The sequence below is a fragment of the Episyrphus balteatus genome, chromosome 3 (assembly GCF_945859705.1).
Source record: "Episyrphus balteatus chromosome 3, idEpiBalt1.1, whole genome shotgun sequence".
NCBI lineage: Eukaryota > Metazoa > Arthropoda > Insecta > Diptera > Syrphidae > Episyrphus > Episyrphus balteatus.
The window spans coordinates 45,461,206-45,475,716 of record NC_079136.1 but is presented as its reverse complement, the minus strand read 5'-3'; the positions used below and the strand labels follow the sequence as shown (position 1 = coordinate 45,475,716).

The 14,511-nt window shown below is 36.8% G+C and overlaps 1 protein-coding gene across 1 annotated transcript; it reads right to left on the bottom strand.

Annotated features, from left to right (window-relative positions):
* Positions 1-307: 307 nt before the first annotated feature.
* On the bottom strand, positions 308-12,107 carry LOC129914972 (uncharacterized). Its single transcript, XM_055994425.1, has 3 exons — positions 12,037-12,107; positions 11,360-11,972; positions 308-463 (listed from the first exon to the last, which is right to left on the bottom strand). Exons 1-3 carry the CDS (start codon positions 12,105-12,107, stop codon positions 308-310), a joined length of 840 nt encoding a protein of 279 aa, XP_055850400.1.
* Between the last annotated feature and the right edge of the window lie 2,404 nt (positions 12,108-14,511).

Here is a 14,511-nt window from a genome sequence, read left to right as displayed (position 1 = left end):
CCAAGAACTTAACCCCAACACACCATAACCAACACTATCGCCGCCTTCATTTCCAGGAACCAGGATTACTTTGTACCCGCAACGCGAAGAATGCGCGCGTTAAACGAAGCGTATTAAAATTTAATTGCTTTGTTGCTCGCAAATGGAATGACACGATGGGTCTTAGTTTACCGCGCTGCTGTTGTATAGTGTTTGGGACGACCGACTGCCATCGCCAGTCACTTTTCTATTCACCTTTCACCACCCACCGCAAACCCGCGCATATCGAACGTGTAAATTGGCCCCAAATTTGAATTGCAAATTAGATTCACCGCAAGAGAATTTTAATCGCAATATTAAATATTGTTCTAAAACCTTTTATTCGCAGGATTTCAAAATGCTGTCCAATTGAATCAGGGGGAATATTGAGATTATCAGGTTCTAAAGAAAGCTCATAGCCGTCGCCATTGGCTCCACTATACATCTACAACAAGTGCTCGTATTTTATTTCCATTTTTTACAACCAAACAACCAGCAGCAGCCAAAAAGTTTATGTTTTACATTCAATATTTAATCAGTTAAGGTGTGCGTCAAATATTAAAACTTTATAGCTAATGGGACTGGGGTACTTGGGGGAATGATGTCCTGTGGTAAGGGTGATGTGGTTAAGTATCCATGTCTAACAGGAACTAATACAACAAACGAACTGTGGTACCAGGAACAGGATGAACAACAACAATTTAAATTCAACGAACTTGATACTTTTGATAGCAAAAATCGATAGTAGATTGCTGATGTTCAAGCCTCGGCGGCGGCAACTAAAGTTTGGTCCGTGTGGATCAATGAAAGGTATTTTTCACTTCCTGAAGGTCGTTTCTAAATTAATTGCTTTGGAATTGAATTTTATTCATAGCGTTATTAATTTTTGTTTTGTTGTTGTTGTTGGGTATTTTTTTATTAATAGCACGTTTCGGGGTCTTAGGTTCATTGGATGTTTTGTTGAAAGAAAATATATGTAAAAATAGAAATTATTGAATTCCCCCATGAATTCCATGAGCACAAAATTAGAAAAAAGTGGGTACTTAAATGTTTAAAAGTTTTTTTTTAAATAATTTCAGCGAGGGAATAATTCTATTAACAGAGGGAGAAAATTAAAAATTGATTGGACTGAAACCATTGTTTTTTTTTTAGCAATTTTCTGATTTAAAACTGGAGAAGGATTTCTGAGAATTAAGCCAAAAATCTTTGATAATAAAGAAATTTCGGATAGATTTGAAATATCACTCTTATTTTCGACGTACTCATAACCAATTTGTAGTTTTCTTCGTTATAAAAAAACTCATTTCTTAAAATCTTTTTAAAAAAAAGTTACGCATACACCCAAGCCACCCAATTTTATAATAGTTTATATGATAATTATATGGCTGTAGATATGAAAATTCTCTGCCGATTTTAAGATTGAGGAATTTTATAGAAACAGATATGAGAAGATGTACATATTTAAAATACATGTTGTGAAAGAGAGCTTCATTTAAAAAAAAAACTCGAAAAATGCTTCGAAACAAAAAAATGTTAAATAATTTTTTGGAGACGGTTAATTTGATTGAAATTTTGTTAAAAAATAACAAAAATTATGCATAAAACGTAAAAGTCTTGAAGTACTTATTTTCTACGAAAAGTGATTTTGTATTCAATATATGCTTGGAAAAAAAAGAAAAAAGTTCTCAGCAGAGTAAAATAATGACTTTTTAGTTCTTTTCAACGGTGTACAGTACACATATAAAGGTAAGATTATGGACAGAGAAAAATAGAACAAAAAGTCCACTTTAATAAGCCTTCATAATGAATAAGAACTTCAGGGAGTGAAAAATGTGCCTTCATGGAGTAAAAATTCCTCATTAAAAAGTCTTCATAATGAATGAGAACTTCAGGGAGTGAAAAGTGTGTCTATATGGAGTAAAAATTCCTCATTAAAAAGTCCTCATAATGAATGAGAACTTCTTCATGGAGTGAAAAGTGTGTATGCATGGAGTAAAAAGTCCTCATTAAAAAGTCTTCATAATAAATATGAACTTCAGGGAGTGAAAAGTGTGTATACATGGAGTAAACATTCCTCATTGAAAAGTCTTCATAATGAATGAGAACTTCAGGGAGTGAAAAGTGTGTGTTTTTGGAGTAAAAAGTCCTCATTAAAAAGTCTTCATAATGAATGACAACTTCAGGGGGTGAAAAGTGTGTATACATGGAGTAAAAATTCCTCATAAAAAGTCTTCATAATGAATGAGAACTTCAGGGAGTGAAAAGTGTGTGTTTTTGGAGTAAAAAGTCCTCATTAAAAAGTCTTCATAATAAATATGAACTTCAGGGAGTGAAAAGTGTGTATACATGGAGTAAACATTCCTCATTGAAAAGTCTTCATAATGAATGAGAACTTCAGGGAGTGAAAAGTGTGTGTTTTTGGAGTAAAAAGTCCTCATTAAAAAGTCTTCATAATGAATGACAACTTCAGGGGGTGAAAAGTGTGTATACATGGAGTAAAAATTCCTCATAAAAAGTCTTCATAATGAATGAGAACTTCAGGGAGTGAAAAGTGTGTGTTTTTGGAGTAAAAAGTCCTCATTAAAAAGTCTTCATAATGAATGACAACTTCAGGGGGTGAAAAGTGTGTATACATGGAGTAAACATTCCTCATTGAAAAGTCTTCATAATGAATGAGAACTTCAGGGAGTGAAAAGTGTGTGTTTTTGGAGTAAAAAGTCCTCATTAAAAAGTCTTCATAATGAATGACAACTTCAGGGGGTGAAAAGTGTGTATACATGGAGTAAAAATTCCTCATAAAAAGTCTTCATAATGAATGAGAACTTCAGGGAGTGAAAAGTGTGTGTTTTTGGAACAAAAAGTCCTCATTAAAAAGTCTTCATAATGAATGACAACTTCAGGGGGTGAAAAGTGTGTATACATGGAGTAAAAATTCCTCATAAAAAGTCTTCATAATGAATGAGAACTTCAGGGAGTGAAAAGTGTGTGTTTTTGGAGTAAAAAGTCCTCATTAAAAAGTCTTCATAATGAATGACAACTTCAGGGGGTGAAAAGTGTGTATACATGGAGTAAACATTCCTCATTGAAAAGTCTTCATAATGAATGAGAACTTCAGGGAGTGAAAAGTGTGTGTTTTTGGAGTAAAAAGTCCTCATTAAAAAGTCTTCATAATGAATGACAACTTCAGGGGGTGAAAAGTGTGTATACATGGAGTAAACATTCCTCATTGAAAAGTCTTCATAATGAATGAGAACTTCAGGGAGTGAAAAGTGTGTGTTTTTGGAGTAAAAAGTCCTCATTAAAAAGTCTTCATAATGAATGACAACTTCAGGGGGTGAAAAGTGTGTATACATGGAGTAAAAATTCCTCATAAAAAGTCTTCATAATGAATGAGAACTTCAGGGAGTGAAAAGTGTGTGTTTTTGGAGTAAAAAGTCCTCATTAAAAAGTCTTCATAATGAATGACAACTTCAGGGGGTGAAAAGTGTGTATACATGGAGTAAAAATTCCTCATAAAAAGTCTTCATAATGAATGAGAACTTCAGGGAGTGAAAAGTGTGTGTTTTTGGAGTAAAAAGTCCTCATTAAAAAGTCTTCATAATGAATGACAACTTCAGGGGGTGAAAAGTGTGTATACATGGAGTAAACATTCCTCATTGAAAAGTCTTCATAATGAATGAGAACTTCAGGGAGTGAAAAGTGTGTGTTTTTGGAGTAAAAAGTCCTCATTAAAAAGTCTTCATAATGAATGACAACTTCAGGGGGTGAAAAGTGTGTATACATGGAGTAAAAATTCCTCATAAAAAGTCTTCATAATGAATGAGAACTTCAGGGAGTGAAAAGTGTGTGTTTTTGGAGTAAAAAGTCCTCATTAAAAAGTCTTCATAATGAATGACAACTTCAGGGGGTGAAAAGTGTGTATACATGGAGTAAAAATTCCTCATAAAAAGTCTTCATAATGAATGAGAACTTCAGGGAGTGAAAAGTGTGTGTTTTTGGAGTAAAAAGTCCTCATTAAAAAGTCTTCATAATGAATGACAACTTCAGGGGGTGAAAAGTGTGTATACATGGAGTAAACATTCCTCATTGAAAAGTCTTCATAATGAATGAGAACTTCAGGGAGTGAAAAGTGTGTGTTTTTGGAGTAAAAAGTCCTCATTAAAAAGTCTTCATAATGAATGACAACTTCAGGGGGTGAAAAGTGTGTATACATGGAGTAAACATTCCTCATTGAAAAGTCTTCATAATGAATGAGAACTTCAGGGAGTGAAAAGTGTGTGTTTTTGGAGTAAAAAGTCCTCATTAAAAAGTCTTCATAATGAATGACAACTTCAGGGGGTGAAAAGTGTGTATACATGGAGTAAAAATTCCTCATAAAAAGTCTTCATAATGAATGAGAACTTCAGGGAGTGAAAAGTGTGTGTTTTTGGAGTAAAAAGTCCTCATTAAAAAGTCTTCATAATGAATGACAACTTCAGGGGGTGAAAAGTGTGTATACATGGAGTAAAAATTCCTCATAAAAAGTCTTCATAATGAATGAGAACTTCAGGGAGTGAAAAGTGTGTGTTTTTGGAGTAAAAAGTCCTCATTAAAAAGTCTTCATAATGAATGACAACTTCAGGGGGTGAAAAGTGTGTATACATGGAGTAAACATTCCTCATTGAAAAGTCTTCATAATGAATGAGAACTTCAGGGAGTGAAAAGTGTGTGTTTTTGGAGTAAAAAGTCCTCATTAAAAAGTCTTCATAATGAATGACAACTTCAGGGGGTGAAAAGTGTGTATACATGGAGTAAAAATTCCTCATAAAAAGTCTTCATAATGAATGAGAACTTCAGGGAGTGAAAAGTGTGTGTTTTTGGAGTAAAAAGTCCTCATTAAAAAGTCTTCATAATGAATGACAACTTCAGGGGGTGAAAAGTGTGTATACATGGAGTAAAAATTCCTCATAAAAAGTCTTCATAATGAATGAGAACTTCAGGGAGTGAAAAGTGTGTGTTTTTGGAGTAAAAAGTCCTCATTAAAAAGTCTTCATAATGAATGACAACTTCAGGGGGTGAAAAGTGTGTATACATGGAGTAAACATTCCTCATTGAAAAGTCTTCATAATGAATGAGAACTTCAGGGAGTGAAAAGTGTGTGTTTTTGGAGTAAAAAGTCCTCATTAAAAAGTCTTCATAATGAATGACAACTTCAGGGGGTGAAAAGTGTGTATACATGGAGTAAAAATTCCTCATAAAAAGTCTTCATAATGAATGAGAACTTCAGGGAGTGAAAAGTGTGTGTTTTTGGAGTAAAAAGTCCTCATTAAAAAGTCTTCATAATGAATGACAACTTCAGGGGGTGAAAAGTGTGTATACATGGAGTAAACATTCCTCATTGAAAAGTCTTCATAATGAATGAGAACTTCAGGGAGTGAAAAGTGTGTGTTTTTGGAGTAAAAAGTCCTCATTAAAAAGTCTTCATAATGAATGACAACTTCAGGGGGTGAAAAGTGTGTATACATGGAGTAAAAATTCCTCATAAAAAGTCTTCATAATGAATGAGAACTTCAGGGCGTAAAAAGTGTGTCTTCATGGAGTAAACATTCCTCATTGAAAAGTCTTCATAATGAATGAGAACTTCAGGGAGTGAAAAGTGTGTGTTTTTGGAGTAAAAATTCCTCATTAAAAAGTCTTCATAATGAATGACAACTTTAGGAAGTGAAAAGTGTGTATACATGGAGTAAAAATTCCTCATTAAAAAGTCTTCATAATAAATGAGAACTTCAGGGAGTGAAAAGTGTGTATACATGGAGTAAAAATTCCTCATAAAAAGTCTTCATAATGAATGAGAACTTCAGGGCGTGAAAAGTCTGTCTTCATGGAGTAAACATTCCTCATTGAAAAGTCTTCATAATGAATGAGAACTTCAGGGAGTGAAAAGTGTGTGTTTTTGGAGTAAAAATTCCTCATTAAAAAGTCTTCATAATGAATGACAACTTCAGGGAGTGAAAAGTGTGTATACATGGAGTAAAAATTCCTCATAAAAAGTCTTCATAATGAATGAGAACTTCATGGAGTGAAAATTGTGTCTTCATGGAGTAAAAATTCCTCATTAAAAAGTCTTCATAATTAATGAGAACTTCAGGGAGTGAAACGTGTGTCTTCATGGAGTAAAAATTCCTCATTAAAAAGTCTTTATAATGAATGAGAACTTCAGGGAGTGAAAAGTGTGTATTTTTGGAGTCAAAATTCCTCATTAAAAAGTCTTCATAATGAATGAGAACTTCATGGAGTGAAAATTGTGTCTTCATGGAGCAAAAATTCCTCATTAAAAAGTTTTCATAAGGAATGAGAACTTCAGGGAGTGAAAAGTGTGTATTTTTGGAGTAAAAGTTCCTCATTAAAAAGTCTTCATAATGAATGAGAACTTCAGGGAGTGAAAAGTGTGTCTTCATGGAGTAAAAATTCCTCATTAAAAAGTCTTCATAATGAATGAGAACTTCAGGGAGTGAAAAGTTTGTCATTTTGGAGTAAAAAGTCCTCATTAAAAAGTCTTCATAATGAATGAGAACTTCAGGAAGTGAAAAGTGTGTCTTCATGGAGTAAAAAGTCCTCATTAAAAAGTCTGCATAATGTATGAGATTTTCAGGGAGTGAAAAGTGTGTCTTCATGGAGTAGGTTAGGTTAGGTTAGGTAGAAATGGCTGTCAGGAAAACAACTGACACACTTAGACCATTTATTGGTCCGTTGTGATACCATGATTTTGTGAGGAAATTCCTCACTAATTAAACCAGTTGGAGCTTTTAATAAAGCGGTGAAGGTTGAAGATGTCAGTATTGATTAGCTCACTGGTATCTTCTAAGAAATATTTTTCCAGGTATTTTTTACGTCTACTGGAAAGGGCAGGACATGAGCAGAGAAGATGTTGGATTGTTTCTTCTTCTTCCTCATCAAGGCAACTTCTACAGAAGTCGTTAGAGATTACGCCAAGTCTTATGGCGTGTCTACCTATGAGACAGTGTCCTGTTAAGACACCTATTACAGAGCTGATATGCAATCTGCTTAGAGACAACAAATTTTTTGAACGTTTTGGATCTAGCTTGGTCGTTTGGCAACTTATAATGTTTGACCATCGCACACAGGTAAATTTTCCCAAATTCATGGCCAAAACTACAAAAAAAAAATTTGCGATTTGTTGTTTTTTTTTAATGCCAAGTTGTTTACAAATAACATAAGCTTAGAACCTGATTGATCATGCGATGCAAATTGTAACTGTTTAATCAGTAGATGCTTTCAAAGTAGAACATTTTAATTAACGAGTGCAGTAGCAAGGTTGGTTTCTTATAAGAAGTAGTTTGCTTTATTTTTTATTTAATTTTTTTTGGCGATTTTTAAAATAATTAACATGGATTCTGTTGCTAGTGGTATGTTAAAAAAAGATAATGACAAAGATAATGCAAAATTTTAAGTCTAAAGTAAATTTTAAAGCTTTTTAAGATAATGTGTTTGAGCAGTAAAAACAAACAAATTTTTTTTCTTTGATAATGAAAAAGTTAAGTTGATTTGCGTTTTTCTGTACTGAAAATAGTGTTGAAAAATAGTTAAATGTTTCCTTTATGGGAAACAATCCTAAAACATTGCGGTTTTTTGCGACTTTTTATAATATTGGCTTCAAAAGGTGTTGGGGACGGTGATTTTTTTTTTTTTTTTTTTTAATTAGATTTTTCTTTTTTGACACAGGATCGTAATTAACTTTCATTTTTCTTTCAAGAAATAAGCTTTCTGAATTTTTAAAAAGCTGTTCGTCACGTGACATTACAGAAAAAATTAATTTTTTTGGTACCAAAGGTTGAAATATTGAAATTTCGGAGCAAATAGAGAAAAATTTAACGGATTTTGATTTTGCATATATGAACATAGAAGAAGATGGCTGGAGTGCCTCCAGAAATAACAACACCTTCTTAAAACAAAATATAAATTGGTTGCAATATGAAATATCGTTTCCATGCTGAGCCCATGGCTTTGTTGGACGGACTCAAATGGATTTTTCAGACCTAAGCGAACGGTCAAAGAGACGTAAAACAGAAGATTTACGTTCTAACTATAATGCCGAAGAATTAAGCTATGCTGCGCCATGCAACTGCGAGAAAAAGGGAAACTTGTTCATCAAATGTAATGAAAAATATAATATTTTCAACTCCTTCACGTGCTGAAAAATATCAAAAGCTTTGAAAAAAATTGACCAGAAAATTATTCCATATACAGCAGAAGAAGCACTTTCAATAGTTGTTGAAGGAAAATTAACTTAGTTTCATAATAACCATATGTATCCAAACTTAAGCCTCAATAAAATTTATTCATTCATTGGACAGCTCGGCGAAGAAGCCCAAGAATCACGAAACAAAGATATAAAGCGTTTCGAGAAAGTTTCTCAAGAAAATTTTCGAGGCAGCAAAATATGGAAGATGTGTTTTATAATCTCTTGGTCTCTTCTGACCCATTAATAAGTGGTTTGAGAAAACTAAATCCTAAAACAAAAAATGTGTTTCCCTCTGAAATACTTCAGTTTCTAATAGAACCAGAGATCGAGCAAGCAGACTTATAGTTACAGTTTCACAACTCACAAGTCATTGAATGATATACACACATACAAACTCACACTCATGTTTATTTATGTATATAGTTGTTATCTATGCCTGCATTATTTATTTATTTATAATAACGACTGTTCAACTGTTTTTTTCAATCTATTGAATGTATAAATATTGTATTATTAAATGTCAAATGAAAGAAACCCTATGGCGTAAAGTAAAAAAAACGACTTTTTTCATTTTTTGCTTCTTTTTTGTGAATTTTCGTGTAAATTTACTTAAAAATGGTGAATTTTATGGAAATTATCTTATTTTGATATAATCATGCAATAATAAATTGAATAAACACAAAAAATAATTTTGGCCATGTTTTTGGGAAAATTTACCTGTGTGCATCGTATGTTTGTTGCCTCTATAGCTTCTTGCTTCATCATGAGTTTGCACGTTGCGATTGGTATACCAATATTTGCCTTATTGGGTAAAATTGGTATTAGAGTTCCATTTCTGGCGAGTTCGTCTGCTTCACAGTTTCCCAGAATATCTCTGTGACCCGGCACCCAGAAAAGGTGAATGTTAAACTGTTCTGACATCTCCATGAGAGATGATCGACAGTCGCGGGCAGTAACGGAGTTTGTGGAAACCGAAGCTAACGATTTAAGGGCGGCCTGGCTATCAGAGAAGATGCGGATATCCGATGTAGATATCACGTTTTCTTTGAGCCAAGTCAGTACTTCTTTAATCGCCATTATTTCCGCTTGGAACACGCTGCAGTGATTAGGGAGACGGAAGGAGAGACTAACATTAAGTCTATCGGAGTAAACCCCGCCACCCACTCCGTCATTGGTTTTAGAACCATCTGTATAGAAATGAATTGAATCATCTCTTAGAAACTCGGCATTGTCCCATTCTGATCTATTTGGGATGGTGACTTCATAATTATTGCCGAAAACCAATTGTGGGGTGGTGTAGTCGGAGTGACTGTGGATTGATCCGAATGAATTCAGAATATTTGTGTGGCCAATAGAGTTATTGGTCCATTGAGAGATGGCTTGGAGTCGAATAGCAGTGCTCGCGGCCACCTGCTTGCTGAATATATCTATGGGTGGAAGATTGAGTAATATATCAAGAGCGGCGGAAGGTGTCGAACGGAGAGCTCCGCTGATGCACATGCAGGCTGAACGTTGGACTTTGCTTAACTTGTCTCGATATGTTACTTTTTCCAGAGCAGTCCACCAAACTGCTACCCCGTAAGTGAGAATAGGTCTGATGACTGCAGTGTATAGCCAATGAGTTATTTTAGGAGATAGTCCCCATTTATTCCCTATAGCTTTTTTGCAAGAAAAGAGTGCCACTGTGGCTTTTCTTATTCTTTCTTGTATGTTGGTTTTCCAGTTTAATTTGCTATCCAAAATAAGACCCAGGTATTTGGCTTCGCTGGCAAAATTAAGTGGAACACCATTAATAGAGGGGGGGTCTAGTTGTGGAATTTTATATTTCTTTGTAAAGAGGACAAGTTCTGTTTTTTGAGGATTTACCCCCAATCCACAGTTTGTTGCCCATTTTAGTAGCTTATTTAGAGCAGTTTGCATTAGTTCTATTATAGTATGGAGATGTTTTCCTGATATGGCAATGGCGACGTCGTCAGCGTATGCAATCACTTTGAATCCATCTACTTCTAGACCGACTAGTAGTTCATTAACCACTAAGTTCCACAGGAGTGGGGAGAGTACCCCTCCTTGTGGTGTACCTCTACTAACAGATCTTCTTGCTGAGAAATCTCCTAGAGTTGAGTTAATAATTCTGCTTTTCAGCATAAGGTCTATTAGCTCGCTCAGTGAGCTATCTACTTTAAGGTTCTTCAGTGCATTTGTGATTACTATGTTGCTGACGTTGTTGAACGCGCCTTCAATATCAAGAAATGCAACTAAGGTGAACTCTTTATGATGGAGGGAATATTCAATAGTGCGCACTACAGTATGTAGTGCTGTTTCAACCGATTTCCCTTTACAATAAGCGTGTTGTGCTGTAGATATAAGATTGGGATCTATGACATTACGCAAGTGGATATCAATCATTCGTTCTAAGGTTTTAAGAAGGAATGATGATAGGCTGATAGGTCGGAGGTCTTTCGGATTGACATGAGAGAATTTGCCTGCTTTGGGTATAAATACAACTTTAACTTCTCTCCATAGGGCAGGGATGTGTTTCAATTTTACACATCCATTCAGAATTATCTCTAAGATGGGAATTAGAATATCTGATGCCATTTGAAGTTCGGCTGGTATTATACCATCCGGTCCAGCGGATTTGTATGGTTTGAAGGCGTTGATGGCCCACTTTAGCTTCTCTCTTGTAATCAGACCAAGATTGTTTTTTGAATTTGTGTCTGGCCCTGATGGGTCGACTCTGTTTATAATGTTTGAGCTACTTGGAAAATGAGTATCTAGTAGCAAATTGAGTGATTCTTCACAGGAGTTGGTCCAGGCCCCGTTATTTGTTTTCAAGGCACTGGGCATTAAAGGGTTTGTTGAGAGAATTTTTCTTAATCTAGAGGCTTCTGAAGAGTCTTCTATTTTTTCACAGAAATTTCTCCAAGAAGATGTTTTACATTTTCTTAGCTGTTTTTTGTAGACTTTCAGGGATTCTTTGTATAGGTCCCAGTCTGAAACATCTCTAGTGGATTTGGCGAGATTGAAGAGTTTTCTACAAGCTTTTCTGTGCGGTTCTAGCCCTGAGGTCCACCAGTGTGGCTTCTGCTTTCCTCTTACTTGTATGAGTGGGCAGGAGTTATTCATTGATAGGTTAAGGGCAGAAGTGAGATCATTGACTTTGTTGTCGAGATCGATTGTATTTGAGGGATAACTTAGAAGTTCAGGTTTAAGTAAGCTTGTCAGAGTTTCCCTGTATTTTTGCCAGTTAGTTTTGCGATAGTTTCGGAATGCTAACTGTTTAGTAGTCACATCGTTAAGACTAAATTGGATGTATCTATGATCAGAGAACGAGTGTTCTTCAGATACTTTCCAATTTAAGATCCTTTGATGAATCGAATCGGAGACAAGAGTAATGTCTAGTACTTCTTGTCGGTTTCTGGTAACGAATGTTGGTTCATTGCCAGTATTACTTACTATCAGGTTAGTACTCAAAATAAAATCAAAAAGTGACTCACCTCTATCATTTATGTCGGTACTTCCCCAGACCGTGTGATGGGCGTTTGCATCGCAACCAATTATGAGGCAGATCTTTTGCCTTTCAGCATCGGCTACAAGTCTCCGTAGTTTTTCGCCAGGGAGAGGGCCGAGTTGGTCATGGCCGAGATATGCCGACGCAATCCAGAGTGTTCCTTGGTCAGTTTGCAGTCTGACCGCGGTTACATCTCGATCGCTGTAATTAGGGAGTAAATATACATTAGTATTACTTCTTGCTAATATGCATGATCTGGGGTCACCTTTGTCCGATGCATATAGCAAGTTGTACCCAGGAGTCCTGAGTCCCTGAACCATGGACTTGCAGATCCATGGTTCCTGGACCAGCACCACGTCTTCCCCATTCTTGTGGATTCGGAGAAGAAGGGAGGCCGAAGCCTGCTTGGAGTGGTGAAGGTTAATCTGAACTAACTGGAGCATGAATGCTACTGTTAGTCAGATCAGCCCCCACCACCGTAAGGTCGAGGTCTTCGGATTCTGACTCAGAAGATGAACGTAGGAGTTCATCTTCACTGAGTAGAATCTTGTTGAGATATTCCTCTGTTTCCATCTCAACATCGGAGTTATCTGGTATTGGAGCCATTATGGCTGGCGTTTTAGAGCCCGAGGGGACCTCCTCAGTTGGGGAGATTACCGGCGTATCAACCTCCATTGATGGAGATGGAGGATTGATATTTAAGGCAATGTCTTCTTCTAAGGAGGGAACCTCAGGTGCCGGAAGTGATGGAGGTGCAGCTTTTGCACTCTCCTCATCTTTTTTATAGATCTTTAAGGTTGTAGAAGTCCATCCAAACCTTATCTGACTTTGGTTCGCAGCTAGGGGAGTCAACGACTCCTTATTGATGACAATTATTGCCGATCTATAAGGGCCCGTTGGCTCTTCCAGCTTTGCGACTTTCCAGTCGTGAGTGGGTAGGGATGGATTTCCAAACTGGATCATTTTGAGCACAGTATCTTTGCAGGCTAGCTTGGCATCAGGCCATAGCCCCTCTAGTCTGCTGATAGCAAGCTTATATAGATCGCATGATCTCTTGTCACCGAATGCGACGAGCTTGACGCGGCCTTGGTGCCATCCCGCGTCCTCAACAACTGCAGGCTCACCCGGGTTCTCCATCATGAGAGTCCAGTAGGAGATCTGCAGTTTGTTTGAGACCATCGTCCAACGGTCAAAAGAGATCATGCCATCGACATTACTTCTATCGATAACTGCAAGGATAGACTTGTCCTTAAGAACGTCACTAAAGGACAGGTCTTTCCTAGTGTGAGTGCTGGAATTATGCACTTTTTGTCTTTTAGATTCCGAGACGGAATCCTCAACAGACCTTTGTCGCTTTGACGTTAAGTCGCTGCTGGTCAATCTTTTGCTGAGAATAGCTTTTGCCCATTCTAACTTGCTGGATTGCTCTGGGGACCGTTCGGCTATTGGTATCAACCTTAGTGCTCTATAGATCCCCTTTGCGTTCCTTATGTCATTACGGGACGCTCTTTTGCTTTCCTCTCCAGCGGAGGTGGAACTATGAGAGACAACTACACTGCCGCTGGGGATTTGAGCACTTTTAGGGTCAGGAAGAGGTCTGTCTTGACTAGAGGTGAGACTGTAAGAGACAGACGTTTTACTGGTCAAGACATCCCCTTCCGGACCCACAGAGTTAACTATTCCTGAGTTTGGAGTAGCAATTCTGTTACTGTGTTCCTCGGCGGAAGCATGACTGTAAGAGACAGCCTTATTTCCGTCAGGGAGTGGAGTAACCAACGTGTTCTGAAGGGGTTTGCTTTGACTGAGGGTGGATTCGTAAGAGACGGTCCGTTTTTCAGTCATAGCATCCCCTTCAGGGCCCGTAGAATTATCTACATTAGTGCTTGGGGTGTCAGTAGTACTGTAAGAGACAGCCGTACTTCCACTAGTGGGAGCTACCAAGGTAGCAGGGTTTGTATTGGTGGTTGTTCGCCGGCTTCCAGTTTTGCACTTTGCAGTCTTTCTGGAGGCTGAGGTCGACTCACCTTTACTTTTCTTTTTGTCAGCGTTTTTCTTTATTTCCGCCGAGCTAACTTTTGTCACTGGCGACTTAGCCTCTTTCGAGGCCAAGCCCTCGCCGGCAGTCGCGACACCTGCCGACACTTGAACGTATATCCCCGTTCGATTTTTTATATCTTCGTTAGCTTTTTCCATGTTTTTGTTTTTCAAGTTTTCTAACATTGAGGTTATTTTTGAGTTATGTTTGTGGTGAGATCCTGCAACTGGATTGCTGGAGGATCCCACGATAAGCACCCCCACCACGACAAGGTCAACTCATAGGGGGTGCTTCATGGAGTAAAAAGTCCTCATTAAAAAGTCTTCATAATGAATGAGAACTTCAGGAAGTGAAAAGAGTGTCTTCATGGAGTAAAAAGTCCTCATTAAAAAGTCTTCATAATGAATGAGAACTTCAGGGAGTGAAAAGTGTGTCTTCATGGAGTAAAAAAATTCCTCATTAAAAAGTTTTCATAATGAATGAGAACTTCAGGAAGTGAAAAGTGTGTCTTTTTGGAATAAAAAGTCCTCATTAAAAAGTCTTCATAATGAATGAGAACTTCAGGGAGTGAAAAGTGTGTCTTCATGGAGTAAAAATTCCTCATTAAAAAGTTTTCATAATGAATGAGAACTTCAGGAAGTGAAAAGTGTGTCTTTTTGGAGTAAAAAGTCCTCATTAAAAAGTCTTCATAATGAATGAGAACTT

Coding starts and splice junctions, on each gene's coding strand:
- LOC129914972 (XM_055994425.1), bottom strand. CDS start 12,107: ATGGATCTGCAAGTCCATGGTTCAGGGACTCAGGACTCCTGGGTACAA. Junction 11,973..12,036: donor GCTATATGCATCGGACAAAG/GTGACCCCAGAT, acceptor CCCTAATTACAG/CGATCGAGATGTAACCGCGG. Junction 464..11,359: donor ACTCCTGCCCACTCATACAA/GTAAGAGGAAAG, acceptor CACTTGTTGTAG/ATGTATAGTGGAGCCAATGG.